The 25,332-nt window shown below is 43.3% G+C and overlaps 1 protein-coding gene across 3 annotated transcripts in view; it reads right to left on the bottom strand.

Annotated features, from left to right (window-relative positions):
* The window catches only part of LOC141476553 (ras GTPase-activating protein 1), a 94,909-nt gene that overhangs the window by 65,707 nt on the left and 3,870 nt on the right, over window positions 1-25,332 (bottom strand). For all 3 annotated transcript variants that reach the window (XM_074165236.1, XM_074165238.1, XM_074165237.1), the window contains one exon: window positions 5,661-5,810. In XM_074165236.1, coding sequence (XP_074021337.1) covers window positions 5,661-5,810 — 150 coding nt within the window. The remainder of the gene's footprint in view (window positions 1-5,660; window positions 5,811-25,332) is intronic.

Here is a 25,332-nt window from a genome sequence, read left to right as displayed (position 1 = left end):
GGACAGTGGGATAGAGTGCACCCTCAGCAAGTTTGCCGACGACACCAAGCTCGGTGGCGCGGTCGACACGCTGGAGGGAAGGGATGCCATCCAGAGGGACCTAGACAGGCTTGAGAGATGGGCTCGTGCAAATTGCATGAAGTTCAACCAGGCCAAGTGCAGGGTCCTGCACCTGGGACGTGGCAATCCCAGGCACAAATACAGGTTGGGCAGAGAATGGCTGGAGAGCAGCCCTGAGGAGAAGGACTTGGGGGTGTTGGTGGATGAGAAGCTCAACATGAGCCGGCAGCGCGCACTGGCAGCCCAGAAAGCCAACCGGATTCTGGGCTGCATCAAGAGAAGTGTGGCCAGCAGGTTGCGGGAGGTGATTCTACCCCTCTACTCTGCACTCGTGAGACCCCGCCTGGAATACTGTGTCCAGCTTTGGAGTCCTCAGCACAGGAAGGACACGGACCTGTTGGAACGAGTCCAGCAGAGAGCCACAAAGATGATCAGAGGGCTGGAGCACCTCCCCTATGAAGACAGGCTGAGAGAGCTGGGGTTGTTCAGCCTGGAGAAGAGAAGGCTCCGGGGAGACCTCATAGCAGCCTTCCAAAATCTGAAGGGAGCCTACAGGAGAGCCGGAGAGGGACTCTCTGTCAGGAGATGTAGTGACAGGACAAGGGGTAATGGTTTTAAATTGGAAGAGGGGAGATTTAGATTAGATATTAGGAGGAAATTCTTTACTGTGAGGGTGGTGAAGCACTGGAACAGGTTGCCCAGGGAAGTTGTGAAGGCCCCATCCCTGGAGGTGTTCAAGGCCAGGTTGGATGGTCTTTGAGCAACCTGGTCTAGTGGAGGTGTCCCTGCCCATGGCAGGGGGGTTGGAACTCGATGATCTTTAAGGTCCCTTCCAACTCTAACCATTCTATGATTCTATGGATGGACCAGTCGGTGGATGAGGAACTGGCTGGATGGCCACACTCAAAGGGTTGCAGTCAAAGGCTCAATGCCCAAGGTGCAACCAGTGACGAGTGGCATTCCTCAGGGGTCAGTACTGGGACCAGTGCTGTTTAACATCTTTGTCAGAAACATGGACAGCAGGATTGAGTGCACCCTCAGCAAGTTAGCCGACGACACCAAGCTCTGTGGTGTGGTCGACACACTGGAGGGAAGGGATGTCATCCAGAGGGACCTGGACAGACTTGAGAGGTGGGCCCGTGTGAACCTCCTCAAGTTCAACCAGTCCAAGTACAAGGTCCTGCACCTGGGACACAACAATCCCAGGCACAAATACAGAAATACAGGTTGGGCGGAGAAAGGCTTGAGAGCAGCCCTGTGGAGAAGGACTTGGGGGTGTTGGTGGACGAGAAGCTCAACATGAGCTGGCAATGTGTGCTCGCAGCCCAGAAAGCCAACCACATCCTGGGCTGCATCAAAAGAAGTGTGGCCAGCAGGTCGAGGGAGGTGATTCTGCCCTTCTCCTCTGCTCTGGTGCGACCCCACCTGGAGTACTGCGTCCAGCTCTGGAGTCCTCAGCACAGGAAGGACATGGACCTGTTGGAACGAGTCCAGCAGAGAGCCACAAAGATGATCAGAAGGCTGGAGCACGTCTCCCTGTGAGGACAGGCTGAGAGAGTTGGGGTTGTTCAGCCTGGAGAAGAGAAGGCTCCGGGGAGACCTTTTAGCAGCCTTCCAGTACCTAAAGGGGGCCTACAGGAGAGACGGGAGTGTATCAGGGAGTGTAGTGATAGGACGAAGGGTAACGGTTTTAAACTGAAAGAGGGGAGATTTAGATTAGATATCGGGAAGAAATTCTTTAGTGTGAGGGTGGTGAGACACTGGAACAGGTTGCCCAGAGAAGTTGTGGATGCCCCCTCCCTGGAGGTGTTCAAGGCCAGGCTGGATGGGGCTTTGAGCAACCTGGTCTAGTGGGAGGTGTCCCTGCCCATGGCAGGGGGTTGGAAGTCAATGATCTTTAAGGTCCCTGCCAACCCGAACCATTCTAGGATTCCATGAAGATCATCGAGTACGACCATTAACGTAACACTACCAAGTCCACCACTAAACCATGTCCCTAAGTGCCATGTCTACACGTCTTTTAAATACCTCCAGGGACGGTGACTCAACCACTTCCCTGGGCAGCCTGTTCCAATGCTTGACAGCCCTTTTGGTGAAGAAATTTTTCCTAAAATCCATTCTAAACCTCCCCTGGTGCCACTTGAGACCATTTCCTCTCATCCTATCACTTGTTACTTCGGAAAAGAGACTGACACCCACCTTGCAACAACCTCCTTTCAGGTAGCTGTAGAGAGTGATAACGTCTCCCCCGAGCCTCCTTTTCTCCATACTGAACAACCCCAGTTCCCTCAGCCACTCCTTGTAAGACTTGTTCTCTAGACCCTTCACCAGCTTTGTTGCCCTTCTCTGGACACGCTCCAGCATCTCAATGTCTTTCTTGCAGTGAGGGGCCCAAAACTGAACACAGTATTCAAGGTGAGGCCTCACCAGTGCCGAGTACAGGAGGACAACCACTTCCATAGTCCTGCTGGCCACACTATTTCTGATACAGGCCAGGATGCTGTTGGTCGTCTTGGCCACCTGGGAACACTGCTGGCTCATATTCAGCCAGCTGTCAGCCAACACCCCCAGGTCCTTTTCCACCAGGCAGCACTCCAGCCACTCTTCCCCGAGCCTGTAGCACTGCCTGGGGTTGTTGTGACCCAAGTGCAGGACCTGGCACTCGGCCTTGTTGAATCTCATACAATTGGCCCCGGCCCATCGATCCAGCCTGTCCAGATCCCTCTGTAGAGCCTTCCTACCCTCAAGCAGATCAACACTCCCGCCAGACTTGGTGTTGTCTGCAAACTTACTGAGGGTGCACTCAATCCCCTCGTCCAGATCGTTGATAAGGATATTAAACAGAACCGGCCCCAATACTGAACCCTGGGGAACACCACTTGTGACCAGCCGCCAACTGGATTTAACTCCATTCACCACAACTCTTTGGGCCCGGCCAGTTTTTTTACCCAGTGAACAGTACACTCATCCAAGCCATGAGCAGCCAGTTTCTCCAGGAGAATGCTGTGGGAAGAGGTGTCAAAGGCTTTACTAAAGTCCAGGTAGACAACATCCACAGCCTTTCCCTCGTCCACTAAGTGGGTCACTTTGTCATAGAAGGAGATCAGGTTTGTCAAGCAGGACCTGCCTTTCATGAACCCATGCTGACTGGGCCTGATCGCCTGGGCGTCCTTCATGTGCTGTGTGATAGCACTCAAGATGACCTGCTCCATAACCTTCCCTGGCACCGAGGTCAGACCGACAGGCCTGTAGTTCCCCGGATCCTCCTTCCGGCCCTTCTTATAGATGGGCATCACATTTGCTAACCTCCAATCAACTGGGACCTCCCCGGTTAGCCAGGACTGCTGATAAATGATGAAAATTGGCTTGGTGAGCACTTCTGCCAAAGGAGGAAGTCCTATGATATGCCTTCACAAACCGAAGTCTAAGAATATATAATGTCATTGATCAGTGAAGATAAAAATATGCAATAAAATGCAAGAAATTGAGATAAACTATTAGTCAACTAATCAGATTTCACTTAAGAAAAAAAACTTAACATCTATCATCATGTTACCCATCTCTCCAGTTTCCAGAAGACAAGTTATCTTAAAGATATTTCAAAAAAAATTACAGTACAAAAGGTTAAATGTCTGACTACTTAGTTTTCTACTTAGCATTTGACTTCTTTACAGAGTTCATGAACAATTCAAAAACAAAAGGAAAAAACAAATTTCACTGCTGAGAAACTCAGATGAGTATATTATTTATCTGTAGTTGGTTGCTTACACTTTTATTCTATTTTTCTTCAACAGGTCAGTATTCTGATACATTCCTGCTTTAAAAAAAATAAAATCTTTCTTCTCAGGTCAGTTGTTTAAACTATATTATTATATTTTATTATTTTTTAAGCATATAGCACTGCAAGGGGAGTCAGAAAATAATATAACTTTAAGGATCTAGACTAGATCTCTTGGCATATTTTCTACCAGATTCCTTATAGAATCCATAGTAAATTATTCAGAGATTAGGCTCCTAAATGAAATTTAGTGTTTCACATTTTATTATTAAATAAAAATAAAAACGAAACCTTTCTTCAGAACACACTGGACTAGTAAATACAAAGACTTCTGTAGTCACAGAAAATTCTGAAGGACAAGATGAAAAGATAAAGATTTTCCTTCCCAATATTTTATATCACTCAGCAACTCACCAAAACCAACCATACTACTTCAACCAAAAAGAATTTAGTTTCGATGGACTCATACGCTAGCTGTCAATCACATGCTGCATGAACATATGCCCATATCCAACTTGGGGGAGGGGGATCTGGAAAACTTTCACCTAAAATATTGGTATTTTAGTCAAACAGAAACATGTAAGGAAAGATTAATCTGAAAAATAACACTTTTAGGAAACAAAATATCAGTGAGATTGTTGAGCAATGGAAATTTCACCCATTTTTGGAAGGCTGCAATTGGCAAAGAACAAGCTTTGGTGAAAGTGACACTCCCAGTCTGTGGGACTCAGTGGACGCATATTTGTCTCTTCACATATTTAATGGATCTAAGAAGGAAAGATTCTTTAAGATTTGAAAAAATTGTAAGGATCCCTTTCTAAGAAAGTAGTCTTTAATGGTTTCCCATTTTCTATCTGAGATGCCACAAACAATTTTATGGTGAACGTGAACCAACATTCAACACCTGATATTGGCTACAATAAGCAGAAGTTATTAAAAATAGCACTTAAAGCAAGTATTAACATAATTTAATTTTCTACTACTGCTGTGTAGTAACCAGTTCCCAAACAAGAATCAGTATAGCTGAGAAGCATGAATTGTTAGCTCAGAGAACAGGATGCAAACATGAGCATGCTATTTCTGTTTGCTTTGCAAGTAAATTTGCTTTCTGTTTATTTCTTTTTATCTAGATAGTTGACAAAGGCTTTTTCTACTGCTGAAGATGCACTTGATATCCTATTTTGTGAAGATGAACATCACACGGCAGCACACTACTTGCTGACTAACATTCGAGCGCTTCATATCTCATTTACACTAAATGAAAATAAATTAATGTATGTAACTTCCTAATGGTAAAATAATCCTGGTTACAATTTCGGATAAAGGGCTATTTGTATTTAGAACAACCAATTCTAACACATACTGAAAGCTGATTCCAGCAAATCCTCATATTATTAAATACATAATTGCTTTGTTTCTCCTTGTTATTTCTTTCTTATAAAGGAAGCACCCAGATTTGCTATGACCTTGACATTCAAGTATGTCCTGTGAGCTGCAATAACTGAGGAATAGACTCAAAACAATCTCCTCAGATTACTAATAAGAAGCCTGCATGTTACTGTAAATTTAGTCACAACAGCTTTAGACAAGCTTCTCTGTTCCTGTTGGTTTCCTCACGTTTTCATTTTTTAGCCTGTAAAGGAATTTTTAAGTAGCATGGTTTAAAACAACTAAACCCTAGTAAAGAGCTACACCATACATGGATAAAAAGAAAAGTAAAAAATATTCAGTTTATAATACAATTGTGTTCTATACTATACTAAGTTAAAAACCCACAAATAAACAGGTTACATTGTTTTAAAAGAAAACATTTAATTCTCACCTAAAATGATTGACATTTGTTTTACTAAGGAATGAAAGCACAAATGAACCCGGTCTCCGATCACTCTCTCGAATAAGGTAACTTCCAGGTTTTCCCGCTTGCCGAAGACGTTCTTCTGCAATTGCTCTGTCGAGTTTTCCATGATACCACCTAAAAAACAATGTAACAATGGGTGTCAGAATTTAAGGCTTCTGTTTATTCTCACAGAACAGACCTGTGAAACTAATGAAAGTTCTGTTAAAACTGATGCAATTCCAAACCTTTGTTTCAAATAAAGCTAGCAGATGTTTACATGTGCAACCTCTCTCAAATTACTTATTTCCAATACACAGATTTTTTTTAAAGCTTCACAGGTTCAGATAAACCATTTCCCCAAATAACTCGCACTGGAGGAAAGCGCTCTGAACCATCCAAAGGGGACAAAGGCTCTCTATAACCAGCTGCTGCTTTCCTCCTCAATTTGCTCATTTTCAGTAAACGAGCAGAACCAGAGGTAACTGATCTGACACAGGCTGTTGTATTTTAAGCCTACTGAGGCTTCAATTCAGGCTATAACCTGTTTCTAAAATGACAAACAGATCACAGTATCAAAGCCTGCACCAACACAGCAGTCACCATACCCTATTTCAGCCATAAAAAGTCTTCCCCAAACCCAACATGAAGCCTATTAAAAGCAAATACAGATGCACAGCAACTCACAGACTGCAAAATATGACAAAAGAACACTTCAGTTTAAGGCAAAGGTTAGACTCATCATTCAAACATTCCTTACCCTTACCTCAGTTTTCTTTTATTTACAAAACTCTAATCAGACCTCTTTCTACCCCAAACAATCAAATGGGGGGAAGCAGCAGTGGAGGGAGCAAAGCCAAGTGTTGCCAAGTGTTGTTCTCAAAACCTCTTAAAAAGGAAAACTTCTATACAGCTACTGTTTTATACTGTTTAAATTATCAACTATTTCAGATCATTCACCTATTGATTCTACCAGTTCACGTATGTCTTGCAAGAGTTGCAAAAAAAGCATTTTGGAAGAGATATGAAAGTGATCTTTTGTCTTAACATACACAAGAAAGAATGAAAAATTGCAAAGTTCAGAGCAAAAAAATACCAAAACCAAAAAAGAACAACCAAACAAAACCCCCCAACAGAACAGCTTAGCTGTTGATAAAAATCTTGCCAGAAACATTTCTTCTATGAAATGGAAGTGAAAGTTGGCTTTGAGAACTTCTATCAGAATGAAAGTCAAATAAACTATACAGATACAGATCACATATACTGGCAGAAGCAGTACCAGCGTAGATATTGTTTACATTGGCAAAGCTGCAGTCTTGTTAGTATAGCTCTCTCCTTTGCTTCTCCTCATCCTGATTAAAACAAGTTAAACCAGTGAAAGAGTTGTCTTGTCTGTACATTGTATAGCGCTTGAGGCAACGTTAGATCACGTCTGTGGTGGGTCAACCCCAGCCAGCATCTAACCCATACAGCTGCTTGCTCACTCCTCCCAACCCCCAGCAGAACAGGATAGGGAATAGGAAGGGCAAAAGCAAGAAAATTTGTGGGTTGAGACAAAGCGTAATAAGCAAAGGAAGAACGAAGGAAGGGGGCTGGGGGAAACGGAAAACAAAACAACAGAAGCAATGCAAAGACAATCACTTGCTACCTCCCACAAGCAGACCAACACCCAGCCAGTCTCTGAGCAATGGCTACCTTGGAAGACACACACACCCCCCTCCCTTTTTTTTTATTTATTGCTGAACATGACTTAATATGGTATGGAATATCCCTTTGGCCAATTTTGGTCAGCTGTCCTGGCTGTCTCTCCTCTCAACTTCTTGCCCACCTCTAGCCTACTTGCTGGAGGGCGGGGGGAGCAGAGTGAGAAACAGAGAAAGCCTTGATACTTCCAGTGTGTTATCAACACTGTTTTAGCTACAAATCCAAAACAAAGCACCATAGGGGCTGCTATGAAGAAAGTTAAGTCCAGCCCAGTCAGACCCAGGATACTCTCTAACAAGGCTCTGTACATTTAGAATTTTATAGGTCAAGATCAATAACTTAAATTTGATGTGGTTCCAATTGCCAGATGCTTAATGCGTTCAGTTAGAAGCAATGTTTAACATCTCTCAACTTTACACCAAATATATGTTTTTCCTGAAGAGATGCAAAAATGTTGTCTTAGCTACAGTGCACTATAATATTCATCTCATGAAAAGAATTAAAGTTTGGATAGGAGGATATCAAAGTAAAATAACTTGCCTAGCTATTCATAAAAAGAAAGCTGCCCCTCTGGCCATGACTTACCAAATGTACTCATTTCAAACAGTAACTCACTACTACTAAGATTTATACCCTTCATCATTGCCAAGGACAAGATCCCTATAATTTCTAATTACCTCTTATTTTCTTGCCTAGTCCTAACTAGGAACACTTTTGTATTTCCAACATTAACTTTGCAGGGTTTAAGTGATGATAATTGCACCGAGTTTGGCTGGGATGGAGTTAGTTTTCTTCATAGAAGCTAGTACGGGGCTATGTTTTGGATTTGTGCTGAAAAGAGTGTTGATAACACAGGGATGTTTTAGTTACTGCTGTGCAGTGCTTACACAGCGTCAAGGCCTTTTCTGCTCCTCACACTGCGCTGCCAGTGAGTAGGCTGGAGGTGCACAAGAAGTCGGGAGGGGACACAGCCGGGACAGCTGACCCCAACTGACCAAAGGGATATTTCCATACCATATGACATCATGCTCATGTCGCGGATGGAGTGATTCACTACACTCGTGTCCTGGTTTGAGCGACACGGGACTAATTTATCTTTTTAATTTTTTTTTTTTTAATTTTACTTTTCAGTAAGGTCTCTTCTAATGCTGGGGAAAACTGCATTTTTAGAAGACTCTAGTGTCTGAATTCGTGAAAATATTTACTTTATAGCCGGCTATGGTATGCGGGTTTCAAGGTCTCAGTGTTTTTGAGCCTTGCCAGGTGCAGGGATGAGGGGGAGCGAGATCCGGGCACTTGACCCAGGCTGGCCAACAGGATTATTTCATACTGTGAACGTCACATTCAATATAAATTAGAAAGTTTGCTGAGGAGTTTCTCTCTTCTACGATGGCTGTGATCCTGAGAACTTCTTGCCCCGGTGCCGGACCCCTGAGGCCTTCCCTTCCTCCCAAAGCCGTAACACTCACAGTGTCCAACATTTGCTGTCCCCTGCTGGGAGCGCCCAGCTTCCTACTGATAGAATTGGCTGAGTATAATCCTTGTATATTTTATATTGGTATCGGGATCAATACTGGTTCTTTAGTATCATTAATGTTAATTATTTAGTCTTATTCTATTACATCTGTTTATATTTCAGCCCTTGGGTTTCCTTGTTTTTTCCCCGATTCCCCTTCCAAGGTGGGAAGGGGTCATCAGGCGATAGAATAATTGTCTAAACGACAATAAATTGTTGTGGGTTCTTCAAACCATAACAACTCGTAAGAGAGAAGCAGCAAAATATTTATTGATATAAACCAGCAATTTAACAAAGTTTGATAGTAAATGCAACAGAGTTTTAACAAGATTCAATGGCAAGGTACACTTGGTTATTTACTGCATAGAGGACAGGGTCAGACAGTTGAGACAAGGTTCAGAAAGGACCCCTTTGCTTTCTAAACTCCTTCTCAGAGAGGAGTCTAGGTGTGGCTGGATCCAGTCCTAGCCCCAGACTTGGTCAATGGTTTACGTCTAAAGGCTTATATGTGCACAATCAATCCTTTATGTCACTTAGCTAAGATTTCATAGTTTAGCATGCGATAAACTACTTACCGAGGATCTGTTGTGGCAGGGAATCTCTTAACCTTGAGAAGTAACCTTGAGAGGCGTCCCTACTCGAGGGGAGATCCTGTTGTGCAGCCCGCTGCCATGCCAGGAGAGCTCAACAGGCCCTGGGCTGTCCACTATTTATAAGGATGATTGGCCTATAGTCATATTTGCATACCAGCAAATCTAGGTCCCTGTTGCCATCCATCCCCCAAAGTCCAGGAGCAACTCATCACAACCCCCACTGGCAGTTGTGGCTTGAGCAGGAGCAGGAAGGGGGATGCATACACTGCCACAGCTCAGCAATAAATCTGGGGGATGGAAGTTGGCGGGGCTGCAGTTGCTCAGGGACTGGCTAGGCATCAGGCAGTTGGTGGTGAACAATTGTTTTCTTTTGCATGGCTTGTTTTTCTTGGGGTTTGTTTGTTGTTTTGGTGTCATTCGTCCATCCATCCGTCCGTCCATCCCCCGTTGTTTTTTTTTACCCCCTCCTTTTTCTAATTTGTAAGCTGCCTTTATCTCAACACAGGAGTTTTCTCACTTTTACTCCTATGATTCTCCCCCCATCCCACTGAGGGATAGTGAGCAAGTGGCTGTGTGGTGCCTAGTGGCCAGCTGGGGTTAAATCACAACAATAATCCACTATTTTCACAATGTTTTGAGCAAATATAACTAAACAACATTCTAAATCACACAGCTAGTGCCCTGACAATACAATAGCTATTATCAGGTGCATCAAAAGAGAAAACATAAGTAGCCTTGCAACAGGAGGTTATGAAATGTTCCAACTACAAGATGTCTTACTAATTATAGACCATAGTTTTAGGTAGCTGTTTCCATGACCAGCTGTTTAACCATTGCTATAACTAACTTGTTACCTATATTGCAATTTTTAATTTTTTTTTTTTTAATTCTGAGAATATCAATAATAGACTTCCAAAGCAATCAGATGCTGTGCAAGGAAATATTTCCATCTGTCAGTTTAAATCAAAAGCAGCATGTTCAAATCTCCAATGCTATGCATCACAACCTTAATTACAGTAAACAAATAGAATGAAGACACAACTACGAAATCATAAACAGCTTGGATTCTGTGCATTGTGATATGTACACAAGCAACATACAGCTGCATAAGAGACCATTCCTGACACTTCAGCCACTTCATGTAGTTGAGAGCCATAAGCCAGGTCATGAATTTCATGAAATGAGTTGCACAGGGAGTTAAAGTTGTCATCTCTGGCCTACAAACAAGAGCTCCTTAGTTTTCCACTGTTTCACTGAAGAAGCTAGGTACCAGAAAACTAGTCACACCAGTCTCATTAGGCCCAGCTAACAGACCTTCTACTGTGGGCAGGAATGTTATTACACTGCAGCCCTTTAGCAAGCTCACGGGACAGTCACAGGACACTTAGCAGCCCCCAACATTGAAGCACTACAAGAAAGACAGGCTGTTCACAAAGAGGTAGTAGATAGTGAATTTACCATCTGGAAGGAGGCAGTTGCTACCATGTGTGGAAGCAGGTCATGTGGTTCAACCAGATCCCTTTATTTACATATTTCCTTTTTACATATGGGAAAATCAAATATTGAGGCTTTGTTGTTCCACTAAAGCATTTTGCTTTTACAGTATGCTGCAATTTTAACTTAGGAACACAGTAGCCCAGGGAGGAAGGAATGGAAGGAGAAAGCACTGGAGAGGAGCAAAAATGTTTTTCAGCAACTTAGTAGAAATGAAGATTTTGATAACTGTTGGAAACCTCCCTGTTTCAGTCTAAAACCAAGTTATAGTGAGTAGAAAAATCCATCATGAATGCCACACCCATTTCACTCTTCTCCTTAGCCATACCTGACTGCTTCAACAAAATCCAAGAGTGGACAACTTCTAGGAGACATGGTCAAAGCTCCCTACCTATAAATTCATAATCACCACCTTCATACCTTTCACAGCATTACCGAATCTTATTATCATTTCCTGAGGCTATGTGAGTTCTATTCCCATTAGGAGCAGAGATACAATTACCTTGAACCAGGAAAAATCCTCAATTTCAAGTGGCATACAGAAATCTCAAGAACAGTTTCATGAAGACGGGAGAAAACAACCAAGATATCTTGTATTCTCATTTGTTTCTTTTTTATTCTGCTTTCCATCCCTGATAATAAATATCTGAAGAGTTGATGTTCATATTTCACTGTTCAAGCTTCATATTAGCCTTTCTAGTTTCTCTCAGCCTAAAATGTTAACTGCATTCTTAGCATCATCATTTTTTTATACAAACTATGCCTTTTAACACTTTGTCCCATCTTTGTTAGATTTATGCGGATATCATGCACCGTTGTATTATTTCCTCTATGCACATTATTCATAAAGATTCAATTAAGATAAGTTTCACTCATACTTTATTAAATTCCATGCCTTCCTCTGTCTTGTTAGTTACCAATTTTTGACTGGGTCTTTGCAGTCCTCTGCTTTACAAAACTTCCTGACAGAAAAAGCTCTGCAAACCTTTCAACTTCTACAGTGGATGGATGCATGTGTAAGATAATGAAACAAAAGAGTTCAAACTAATCTGAAGCTAAAAAAGTTCGGGACGGGGATGGGAGGACACGGGACCGGACGACAGATGGATGACCAAAAAAGCCAAGCGATTGTCCTTTATTCCTTTATCCAGCATACTCTTCTAGGAAAGTGGGGGTTTTAATCCTTTTTTGATCCCTATACATCTTTTCTAAGTGGAGGTACGAAGCAAATATAAGCCTAATAAAGAATAAGTCTGCTTTTCTCAGTTACCTGTTCTAAACCCCATTTGAAACAGTATGTAGAAAAACAGAACACTGCTGCACTTCAAGATTAGGAACCAAGCAACTAAAATGGAAAGTCACTCTCATAGGCATTCCTCAGTATACCAGCTGTGCCAAGCCATTAACTGTGGGAGTTGTACACATTACCAATACCAGCCATTAAAATACTTTCAGGGCATACACAAACTATGGACTTACACCAAACAGATGAAGCAAAAACCTCAATAAATCTTATTAAAAAGATTAAACAAGGATAGAAGGTGAAATAAGTGTACATTCAAAAGGTAATACATTTTAATAACTTTATTAAAGCAAGGTTCTAAAAGTTTCGAGTACTGTAAGGACAAACAGTGTAATAAGCTTTAAAATAGACAGAGACATGACAACAGCATAAGATCAAGCTTTGCAACTCAAAAGATTTCTTCCAATCCTACCTGATATATATATATATATTTTACTAAAAAGAACATTGATTGCCTTTTGGGAAAAAAAAAAAAAGCAGCAGTAAATAGGTGAAATTTAGCTAAATAGGCTCTTGAAGCAGCTCACGTTTTCTTACTGAAAGCTCAGCTTAGGAAATTAATTCTGGAACTCATTAAAGTTCTTAGCAAGAAGTATCTCATTTTTACATGCTTCATTCTTGTGCCCTCGGGTCAAAGATATGCTTTTTTCTGTTTAAACTAGGAGTAATGCTCCTATGGAAACAGTATTAATAGTGTTGTGCAAATCATCAGATTTTGGTTGGCAATAGTTAAGAATTTCTAAAGTGTTGTTTGTCTTCTTGTCTGCCACTGATTTCATTAAAAGGACCAACGTTTCCTTGACTTTCTCATTGCACTTCATCCTCTCCTACCTCCAGCCTTCTTGGACTTTCTCCTCATCCATTTACTATTCTACCCACTCAGTCAGCTTTGCTCATTGGAAGCAACGCTGGTGTTCCAAGGGACTGAAATATAGAGTCCCCACCTCTACTAGTGCCAAACCTTACTTCATACCAATCTTTGTTTTCATCTCCCAGTCAGCAGCACAGCTCTGGATTAGAGCCCAAACTAACCAAGCACAGGTTGTTTGGTTTATTTTTTTATTTTGTGCTCCACTCACCTAATCTTTGATGCTAGTGAGGTATGTCTCATCAGTGAGGAACTGCTGCTCTAATGAGAAAACTCTGAAATTCAGAGCTTTATACGCTAAAATCCAAGATAGAAACAATGCCTAAATTGATAGATGTCCAATGCTTCACACCTGCAATAGGAACAGGTGGGAATTGCTTATAGAGTACAATCCATATACGCACTGAATCCAATAGTGTGATGTAAAAGAACTGCATGTAGAACTAAGAAAAGAATGGTGTATTTAAAAGAACAAATAGGACGTAAACTATGCAACTTGTAACGCTTGTTTTGAATGACTTGCAACCTCACGATTCTATTAATTGTGTGCGTGTAATGGGTAGAAATAAAACATTCTATATTCAAGTCTAGAAACAATAAGACGATTATTACAGAGGTTATTTGTTACATTCTGCTTTTGGAAAGATAAAGACATTTCCGTAGCATCCCTTAGATTGCCAAGGAGTAGAAAGAAAAACAAAAAATACCCTCTCTCCACAGATGCTCAGGAAGTACAGAAATCTTTGTAAAAAGAAAGGGTGTAGAAATCTGGCTGTAGTTTGAACAAGACAATGCAAGCCGTTCCTTAATCTTCTGGACTAAGCAATTATTCAAGCTTGGATCTTGCAAAATTTCCAGCGTTATTTATTCTACTAACAGATGGATATATGGAAAAAGAATTAATTGATTTATGATTCCTTTTAAATTGCACCAAACTTTCTATATATAAATGTTATCTATAAAATAACCAAACAAACCCCAATGAGTAAGCCACAGACAGAATATCCTTTTGGGGGGGACACCACATATGGGGGAATGTGTATATACATATGCATAATTTTACAGAAAAAACAGGTAGACCTATTTTTTTTATTTATTTAGAGAAAAACTGCTTATACAAACTACACAGAATCACCATAGACTCCCGAGCTGATTATCAAATATTAGCTAAATCTAAGTCCATCGTTAACCTAAGTTTCTGGAAACTGTCCCAGAAAAATAAAGCAACGTACTCTGCATGGGGAAGTTCATAAAAGAAACCCTTTCCCAAAAATCTATAAGTAGGTATTAATAAGAGAAAATCATATACCCACCCCTGCTGAGCCAATGACAGGATTCCTTAACAGCAAACTAAGATTTTAAATATTTCCATATAGTTACATACTCAACTCCTTTAAATACAATTACATATAGCTAAACTACCTTAACATTAACATACATATTCCTACCCGAGGAAACTTTATACTTATATAAACTCAAATCCCACTTAAGGATGGACAAGTATTATAATTTCAGTGTTAACAAAATGAAACAACCAACCTTTAACAACAACAACAAAAAATTGTTTCTATGTGAAATTGGTCCCAAGTAGTTGTTGAAAATATAAAGTTGAACAGTAAGATGAGAATGATGTTTTGTAGAACCCGATCATTGCAAAAATCAGGCTTCTAAATTATCAGAACACTGAATGGGTACACCGAGTGCCCTAGCAAGCTGGCTTCATCTTTCCTCAAATACTACCGCAGCTTACAAGTTTATTTAGCAACACTGGTTTGTATACACTAATAATTAATAGAAAGATAAACATAAAATCTTTTTGTAACGTGTATTTTTTTAAAGTTAAGCAACACTGTTAGCTACCTTAGAAAGAATTAAAAAAAGACAAGTTCTTCAGCTTCTACAGAAGAAATTAGGAGGAAAGTTGTCTATATAAAATAATAAAATACTCTGTTTATCCACCTCAGCTTTTCTTGTACTTTTCTTCAAAGCCTTTGCTAATAGCTATTCCCACTGACATAATCCCAGACTACTTCAAGTAACAAGTTTCAGTAAGCAGGTCCCCTAATAACAGTCCTCAACTATAAACAGTATATTTATAAATATATAAAACATGATTTAAAGATAGACCCATGCAAAAAAAAAAACCCACACTTTTTTCTATTCCAGAGTGATCAAGCAAATGTTTTACATAAAAATAATAATAAAAAAAATAATAATTAAGATTGCCTGAAAGTATATAAAACAGTAGAGGGAACTTGTCAAGAACTGGTAAAATTTTATTGGTGTCGACCATAATCTAGAGGAATACAGAATAGCACAGAATTCTTGTTTCATCGGGATACTTCTCTGCAACACAAACACAATGTTGAAATAAGATGCCTTCTCCGTCCTCTTACTGTGCCCACCAGTGAGATAAATACCAAGGGGTTTTTTGTTTGTTTTTTTAAAGGAAAAAAGAAGATATGGGGGAAACAGGAAAACTACTGCAGGAATCCTAAGAATTTATGGCTGAAACAACAGATGCGGTCCTATGCTGAAAAGATCTATGCCCCCTAACAGCAAAATTAGTGTTCCTCCCCAGCCACAAAAAAAAAAAAAAAAAAAAGAAAAAGAGTAGTAGTATGCTTCTCAATAGGGTAGGCCAGTAGGTGAAGTGCATAATTCCCGTGCTGAAGTTCTGTGAGATAACATACAAAAAAATAAAAACTTGACAAAGGACAGGTTAAGAGTCTCCATTCGCTGCTTAGATTAAATAACCTTCAACTGATGTTAATTAGAAGTACTGACTAAAAAAACCACACACACAAAAAACCAAAACAAAACCCCAGAAAATTCCTCTTCCAACTTTTTCCAGCATCAAATGTTGTTCCACTTTTGTTTTTCCGAATCTGAAGCTTCCATTTATATATGCACTTATGTTCAGTTTACTTACTGCTTCACTTCCAACATAAGGTTAAAGTACAATTTTGCTCTGCTGCTTCTAACCATCCTTTTAAAATAGCATCTCTGACATCATCTCTTCAGACAGAAATAAAACCAGATTTACATACAATTCTATTCTGTAAGTACACAAATTATAAGATCCAGACAAATCAGCAAAATACCCAGCAACTTGAAAAAAAAATAAAAAAAATAAGGTGTTTCTCTTTACCTTCCCTCTACAATTTGAGAACAGGCATTAGCAAGAGACGTTCGTTAACTGAAGAAAAAAAGGTTACCTGCTAACCATGTTAACTGTGGAACAGAAGAGAAACCTCATACACTAAAATCAAGTTACATCACAGCTACAGACAGCTAGAATTAGCCTCACGTCCATGGGGGGGGGAAGGGGGGGGAGAGTTTGACCACTCCGATATTTACTGGAGGAACAACACAGCAGGACATAAGCAATACAGGAGGTTCCCGGATAGCATCAAATGACAGCTTCCTGACACGGGTTACAGAGGAGCCAATGAGGAGAGGTGCTCTGCTGGACTTCATACCCACAAACAAGGAAAGGCTCAGTAGGGATGCGAAGGTCAAAGGCAGCCTTGGCTGCAGTGACCATGAGATGGCAGAGTTCAGGGGGCAAAAAGCAAGATCACAACACTGGACTTCGGGAGAGCAGTCTCGATCTCTTCAAGGATCTGCTTGGAAGAGTTCCATGGGATAAGGCCCTGGAGGGAAGAGGAGCCCAAGAAAGCTGGTTAATATTCAAGGATCACCTCCACCAAAGGCAACAAGAAGGGCTTCTATAAGTACACAAGTGGCAAAAGGAAGACAAGGGAAAACGCGGGCCCGCTGCTGAATGGGGCAGGGGGCCTGATGACACAGGACACAGAAAAAGGCTGAGATACTGAATGCTTTCTTCACCTCAGTCTTTACTGGCAAGAGCGGCCTTCAGGAATCCCAGGTCCCAGAGATCAGGGGGAAAGGCCAGAGCAAGGCAGGCGTACTCTTGGTGGAAGAGGATCAGATCAGGGAACACTTAAGCAAACTGGACATACATAAGCTCACAGGCCCTGATGGGATGCGCCCACGAGCGCCAAGGGAGCTGGCTAATGCCATTACGATGTCACTCTCAATAATATTCAAATGATCATGGCAATTGGGAGAGGTGCCTGGTGTGGTTTAGCCCCATCCGGCAACAAAGAACCACGCAGTCTTTTGCTCACTTCCTCCCCCCCCCAACAGCAGGATAGGGGGAGAATCAGAAGAAAAAGGCAAAACTCATGAGATAAAGGCAGTTTAACAGAACAGCAAAGAGGAAAACAACAACAATAATACTGATAAGGGAATATACAAAACACAATTAACATACCACTGCTCACCAACCAGAGCCCAGAAAAGCCCCAGCCCACTCCCAACCAGCAATTCCTGCCCTCCCCCAGCCAGCTCCCCCAGCTATATACTGAGCATGGCTGTCATATGGTATCAAATGACCATTTGGCTAGTTTGGGTCAGCCATCCCAGCTCCTTGTGAAAATTAACCCCATCCCTGCCAGAACCAAGACATTATCCACCCCTTATTCTATACCATCTACGTCATGCCCAGATCTTACACTTTCCAATTAATCACCACCACTTTTCCCTGTCTTTGATATATATACATCTATACATACAGATATCATTCCCTTAGTCTATGGGCCATCCCTCTAAAATGTCCGTTGAGTTCATTTTAATCCATGACTGTGGGCTCCATCTGTTATAACAATCTCTCAGGACAGAAGAGATGGTGTGTGGTGCTGGACTGTTTGGCACTGTACTTGGAGCTCGCGGCTGGTGCGGCCTACGCCCACGGTCTGCAGGTTGAAGATGTCAATCTCGAGGAAGTTGCCGGGTACCAGTTCCTGAAGCCAGTTCTGGTCCCATCACCGCTGCACTTTGCTCGGTTTCATCAAAGTTCATCCGTCATTAGTTTGGGTGCTTCTTACTGTAGTACCATTGATATGGCATATAGCAATTGTAGTAGTGATGACATACAGTGGCAGGGTTATTTAGCCATTAACATTATACAATTTGATTCGTTGGCTGTTCTCACCCAAAATCAAATCCCCATGAGGTACACATCGAACTTCCCCATCCTTCCGCATCACCCACCAAGTGCACCCAGGTCCTTGAGCGAAAGCAGTCCCGCAGATGGGTCTGCCTTTGCCTGAGGCGGGACTAACCCAGACCATCTTCCCTAACATATTCTTCATGGGCACTATGGGGACTTTATCCCCTTCTACGGTACGTGGAGGTTTTGATTGGGCAGGGCCAGCTTGAATAGTAGATCCCCTGGTGTTAACTAGCCAGGTAGCCTTTGCTAAATGTGTATCCCAATGTTTTAAGGTCCCACCACCCATTGCTCTCAGTGTAGCTTTTAGCAGTCCATTGTACCGTTCTATCTTCCCGGAGACTGGTGCATGATAGGGGATGCGATAGACGCACTCAATGCCATGCTCTTCGTCCCAGGTGTCTATGAGGTTGTTTCAGAAATGAGTCCCGTTGTCCGACTCAATTCTCTCTGGGGTGCCATGTTGCCATGAGACTTGCTTTTCAAGGCCCAGGATAGCGTTCCGGGCAGTGGCATGGGGCACAGGGTATGTTTCCAGCCATCCGGTGGTTACTTCCACCATTGTGAACGCACAGCCCTTGCCTTGGCAGGTTTGTGGGAATGTGATATAATCAATCTGCCAGGCCTCCCCATATTTATATTTCAGCCATCATCCTCCACACCAGAGAGGATTTAACTGTGTCTCAATTTGGGGTGGAGCAGAGCCAACTTTCTGTCCAGTGAGAGAGGCTCTTGCTTATACTTGTTGCTGTGGCAATCAGGGTCAGCTGACTTGGTTGTTTACCCTGTGGAGGGTTTGCACCTGTGGGGAGGAGGGGACAGAACAGGTGACCCAAACTGACCAATAGGGTATTCCATCCCATCTGCCATGCTCAGTATAAAACCTATAAAAGGGTCAGGTTGGCTCCTCTTTGATGAGGAGGGTTTTGTGAGTTTGTCTACTGTTGGTCCCCATTAGAGTGGTCTGGAATCCAGCCTGCAATTTCCCCGGTGCTTGCTGGTGACATCACCCTGGGAGCTTGATATGGTTTTGTATATATTTACATATATCTATTTCATTATTTCCTTTTTATTTTATTATTAATGTTTCATTGAAGTAGTTCAGTTTTTTCTAAACTCATAAATCTCTTAAACTCTGTTCTTCCTCTCCTTGGAGTGAGAGGTGGGGGAGAGCATCTGTCATCTTGTCATTGGCCAACCTGGCCTGAACTGTGACAAACTGCTTGGCTTGCTTGATTGCAGTGCATGTCTCACATTCATGGATAGCCTGTGCAATAGTGTCCATGGTCAAGTCCACCCCTTGGTCATGAGCCCACCTATATGTTGCATCTCTTCCTTGATGGCCTGAGGTGTCATGGGCTCACCAAGCTATGAGTAATTCACCCTTATGTTGCCAGTCTAGATCCACCTGAGCTGCTCCAATCTTAGCAGCCTGATCCACCTGCTGGTTGTTTTGATGCTCCTCAGTGGCCCAACTCTTGGGTACGTGGGAATCTACGTGATGTACTTTTACAACCAGATTCTCTATCTGGGCAGCAATATCTTGCCACAATGGGGCAGCCCAGATGGGTTTGCCTCTGTGCTGCCAGTTGCTCTGCTTCCACTGCTGTAGCCACCCCCACAGAGCATTTGCCACCATCCATGAGTCTCTTTTTTTTTTTTTTTTTTTTTTGTTCAGCGAAGTCTAAAGCCAGCTGAATGGCTTTCACCTCTGCAAACTGGCTCGATTCACCTTGTCCTTCAGCAGCTTCTGCAACGTGTCATGTAGGACTCCACACAGCAGCCTTCCGCTTTCAATACTTTCCCACAATCTGGCAGGATACATCAGTGAACAAGGCATATTTCTTCTCATTTTCTGGTAGTTTATTATACGGTGGGGCCTCTTCTGCACGCGTTACCTCCTCCTCTGGTGATGTTCCAAAATCCTTGCCTTCTGGCCAGTCAATGATCACTTCCAGAATTCCTGGGCGACTGGGGTTTCCCATTTGAGCCTGCTGTGTGATCAGTGTGACCAACTTATTCCACATAGCATCAGTTGCATTATGTGCAGAGGGGACATTCCCTTTGAACATCCAGCCCAGCACTGGCAGTCAAGGTGCTAAGAGGAGCTGTGCTTCCATACCAACCACTTCCGGAGCAGCTCAAACCCCTTCATATGCTGCCAACATCTCTTTTTCAGTTGGAGTACAGCGGGCCTCGGATGCTCTGTATACTTGACTCCAAAACCCTAGGGGTTGACCTCGAGTCTCCCCTGGTGCTTTCTGCCAGAGGCTCCAGGTAGGGCCGTTCTCCCCAGCTGCGGTGTAGAGCACATTCTTAACACCTTGCCCTGCCTGGACTGGCCCAAGAGCCACTGCATGAACTATTTCCTGTTTAATTTGTTCAAAGGCTTGTCGTTGCTCAGGGCCCCATTTACAACCGTTCTTCTTCCAGGTCACTTGATAGAGAGGGCTTACAATCAGACTGTAATTTGAAGTATGCATCCTCCAAAAACCTACAGTGCCTCAGAAAGTTTGCGTTTCCTAGCTAGTCAGTGGAGACATAGCTGCTATTTTGTTGATTGCATCCATCTTGCCATTTTATTCCTAAAAACTGGATCTCCTGCACAGGTCCCTTGGCCTTACTTTGTTTTATGGCTAAACCGGCTCTCAGAAGGATTTGAACTGTTTTATTCCCTTTCTCAGAAACTTTTTCTGCTGTATTTCCCCATATGATATTGTTGCCAATTGTCACGGACGGAGTGATTAACTTCACTAGTTAGAGTGAAGTAGTGAAATATTTATTAAGGTGAAACAGTGATTTAACAAAATCAGTAGTAAGTGCGATAAAACCGGTAGTAAATGCGATAGTGTTTTATGAGATTCGATGTCAAGGTACACTCTATTATTTACTGCATAGAGGACAGGGTCAAGCAAGCTGTCAGGGCGACCCTCCCGTTGAGTCACGAGTCTAGGTGCGGCTGGATCCAGTCCTAGTCCCAGACTTGGTCAACGGTTTATGTCTAAAGGATTATATATGCGCAATCAATCCTTTACATTACTTAGCTAAGATTTCAAAGTTTAGCATGCTATTAGTCACTTACCGAGAATCTGTTGCGGCAAGGAATCTCTCAACCTCGAGGAGTAGAACCTTAAGCGAGCGTCCTCACAAAAGGGGAGATCCTGGCGTGCAGCCCGCTGCCATACAGGAGAGCTCAAAGGGCTCTTGGGCTGTCCACTATTTATACAGTAAGATAATTGACCTATAGTCATATTCTCATGGGAACAAAATTTCTAGGTCCCCACTCCAGACAGTATTTTGACTATGTTGCCAGCCATCCCCCAAAGTCCAGGTGCAAGTTATCACAACTGATGTTGTGATGGCCATGGTGGCCAAGGCCCGAGCAGGAGCCAGGGGAGGGGGGGAGCAAAACAGGGAGAGCATACCGCCACACCAATGCATTGCAAGTGTTCTGGAGCTTCGCTCTGTTCCAGTGCAGTCTGGATCAGTCCATGGCAGATGGCAGGGCTGTTTCCACCCCTGGGGCAGTCGATTCCAGGTGTACTGGACCCCCCTCCAAGTGAAAGCAAACTGTGGCCTGCACTCTGCTGCCAGAGGGAACGAGAAGAATGCATTAGCGATATCAATTGTGGCATACCACTTGGCTGCCTTGGACTCCAGTTCGTATTGCAGTTCTAACATGTCCGGCACGGCAGCACTCAGCAGCGGCGTGACTTCATTCAGGCCACGATAGTCTACTGTTAGCCTCCACTCTCCATTAGATTTTTGCACTGGCCATATGGGACTGTTAAAGGGTGAGTGGGTCTTGCTGATCACTCCTTGGCTCCAGTTGACGAATCAGCTTATGGATGGGAATCAGACAATCTTGGTTGGTGCAATATTGCTGCTGATACACCGTTGTGGTGGCAATTGGCACCTGTTGTTCTTTGACCCTCAACAACCCCACAACAGAAGGGTCTTCTGAGACACCAGGCAAGGTAGACAGCTGTTTAATTTCCTCCATTTCCGAGGCAGCTATGCCAAAAGCCCACCAGTACCCTTTTGGGTCCTTGAAATACCCTCTCCTGAGGTAGTCTATGCCAAGGATGCACGGAGCCCCTGGGCCAGTCACAATGGGATGCTTTTGCCACTCATTCCCAGTTAGGCCCACTTCAGCTTCCAGTACAGTCAACTCCTGGGATCTCCCTGTCACTCCAGAAATACAAATGGGTTCTGCACCTTTGTAGCTTGATGGTATTAGGGTACACTGTGCACTGGTGTCCACTAGAGCCTTATGCTCTTGTGGATCTGACGTGCCAGGCCATCGAATCCACACCTTCCAATAAACCCGGTTGTCCCTTTCCCCCACCTGGCTGGAGGCAGGGCCCCTCTAATCCCGGTCATAGTATTCATTACTCACTTCTGGCAAAAATGACTTGGAAGTTCCTTCAGGAGGATCAGAAGTAAGATCAGGCCTTCTACTCTGCCTGGGGAGATGCCCGCTGGAAACCGGAGTGGCGCTTTTCCTGGAAGGAACCCCTTTTGTGATCTTCCTTGCAACTCACGTACTCGTGCCTCTAGGATCGAGGTAGGTTGTCTGTTCAACTTCTTCATGTCCTCTCCATGGTCACGCAGGTAAAAAACCACAGGGTGCCTCGTGGTGTGTACCCTCTATATCCTCTCTCTTAAGCAGAGAAATGCCTACTCCTAATAGCTGAGATACTGGCCCGTACAGGTGGGGAGTAGGACATAGTCTCTTCAAGTTGCTGGACCTTCTGGGACAGTTTCTCCACAGCCAAGACAAGGGAGGAAGAGATACTTTCTTCATATCGCCAGAGTCAGCCAGCCACCTCGTCCACCGTTGGTCCCTCTTTGCCTTTCCTTTCTATCACTGCCAACGAGCAGACATATGACAATGGTTCGCTCCGTACTAACTTCCACCACATAGGCCGCATGCGTTGGACTTCATCAGGATCTGTGAGTCACTGCATGTTGTCCGGGTCATAATAAACCATCTCCCACACAGCTAATACCCTCAGGTACTGGATACCTCTCTCCATGGGGGTCCACTTGCCTGGGTGACATACATCATCTTCACTGCAGGGGTACCTTTCCCTCACACCTGACAGGAGTCACCTCCAGAGGCTGAGAGCTTGTCTTTTTCCCAATCACTTTGTCAATGCCCCCCTCCCTAGACAGGGATCCCAGCTGCCTGGCTTCCCTACCCTCTAATTCCAAGCTACTGGCCCTGTTATCCCAGCATCGGAGCAGCCGGGTGACAATGTGCTTGTTGAAGGAGAAGCAGCTGCCTGAGCATTCACACACGATTCATGGTGTTGCACAGACACACTTACTCCTGAGCGCACTTCCTCCTTCTTCAGGCTTGACCCTAGGTTTTCCACAGCAGAGTCTCAGGCGACAGATTTCATAAAATAAATTAATTTAATTAGAAGGTACAGCAGCAAGAGCAGCCTGGGCTGGGTGCCTCCAAAGAGAGAGGCCCTGAATAAAAGAATCCCTGGGCAATTATACCTTTGTGATCTATACACCTGTCCCTTGCGCGCTGTCCACGCATCTTTTAGTCCAATAGTGATTTTTGGTCTGGGGTTTTCTAACATCTAATTGGATTATTTTCCTGTGTCCAGGCAGGCAGGCTCTTATCTTGTCGATTTGCATTTTCAGCCAAGGGTTCGAGCCTCTGTATCTTCTGATTTACATTCCTTGTGCACTTGCCCTTGTTGGCAGAACATGGGGCACCGAAGAGTCCTGAACTTGAGAGAAACACTGCCAAAACATCAGTAGGATATCCAGCACTTTTCCATGCTAAAAGACTAAATAACACTGCACCATCTGCTAGGAAAATTACTAAGAAGAATAGCTTTCTCATGGCCTAAAGGTTTCAGCAAATCTAGTTACTCATGCTAAGTAGAGCTAAGCAAGCAGCACAAATTACACCATATTATAACCCTAAGTAATTTATTCTACTTAAAACTTACTTATTTATGCTAAACCATTAATATCCCTCAACAGTGCCCACACGGATGGCGGCTGAAATCTTTCCGCATATCTCACAGCTCACTCAGGGATAGGGATCGGGTGATTATCTGTGGTTCTGCCTCTTCCTCCTGTTCTCATGATGCCCCTGGTTCATCATCATCCCTTTACTAAGCGAACCGATCTCTTTGTGTATTTCTTCTTCTATATAGGCATGACTGATACTGGCATGGGTTGGTTGTCTGGTTCAGCTGAGTGCTGGTTACCGGGGTTGGAGTAGCCGCAGTGCCAATCGGTATGGTTTCCCTCTTTCCCCCAAGGGTGCTGCATAATATTGAGCAGTGTTCGGTAGATACTGGCCAGGGCCCAGCACAGTGCAGTAAGTTGTGCCTCTCTGGAACAGCCACAGCATTTTCCTTTCAAATATTCTGTCGCTTTATCAGGGTCCTTCAGGGGTGAAATTCCAAACCACTGGATGCAAGAAGTTCTCTAGATACCTGCCCATATTCTCCCACGTGCCATGCCACCCATGACTATCCAGCCTCAGGGCAGATCTCTGGGTGGTATTCCTAAATAGTTGTTTAACCCTAAACAAGACCTGAAATGCATTCAGGAGACATAGCAACAGGACCATACTGGTTTGAACATCCCAAGGATATTCAGAATTCTCAAAAGCTGTTGTACCTGGCCCGAAGGAGAAAAGGGAGGCAAGAGAGCTGAGGAAAATATCCCCCCCCCCCCCCCCCCCATTTTCCCCATAGATTAGGTATGATTATTAATAATTTCCGAGAGATGGCGTCCGAGGTACAGGCAGGACAGCAATGCCGCATAAACGCGCCAACATAACCACGAGAGCAGTGATGTTATCATAAGTCGTTATTACACAGGACAGCAAAATGATAATCCTGATCCCTCTCCCAGAGGCGATAAACAGCATCACAGGGCATATAAGAATTTACATAACACAGCCATGTGAACAAACAAAGCAACATTGTGGCCAGTGACTATTTAACTAATATAATAAATGCGTATAACAAATTTGTTTTAACATGCTCTGGTTGGATCTGTCATTATCTCAACCCTTCGTGCCCCACGTTGGGTGCCAAAAAGGACTGTCGTGGTTTAGTCCCAGCCAGCAACAAAGAACCACGTGGTCTTTCGCTCACCCTCC

The sequence above is a fragment of the Numenius arquata genome, chromosome W (assembly GCF_964106895.1).
Source record: "Numenius arquata chromosome W, bNumArq3.hap1.1, whole genome shotgun sequence".
NCBI classification, from domain to species: domain Eukaryota; kingdom Metazoa; phylum Chordata; class Aves; order Charadriiformes; family Scolopacidae; genus Numenius; species Numenius arquata.
This window is presented reverse-complemented; position numbering and strand designations above follow the sequence as displayed.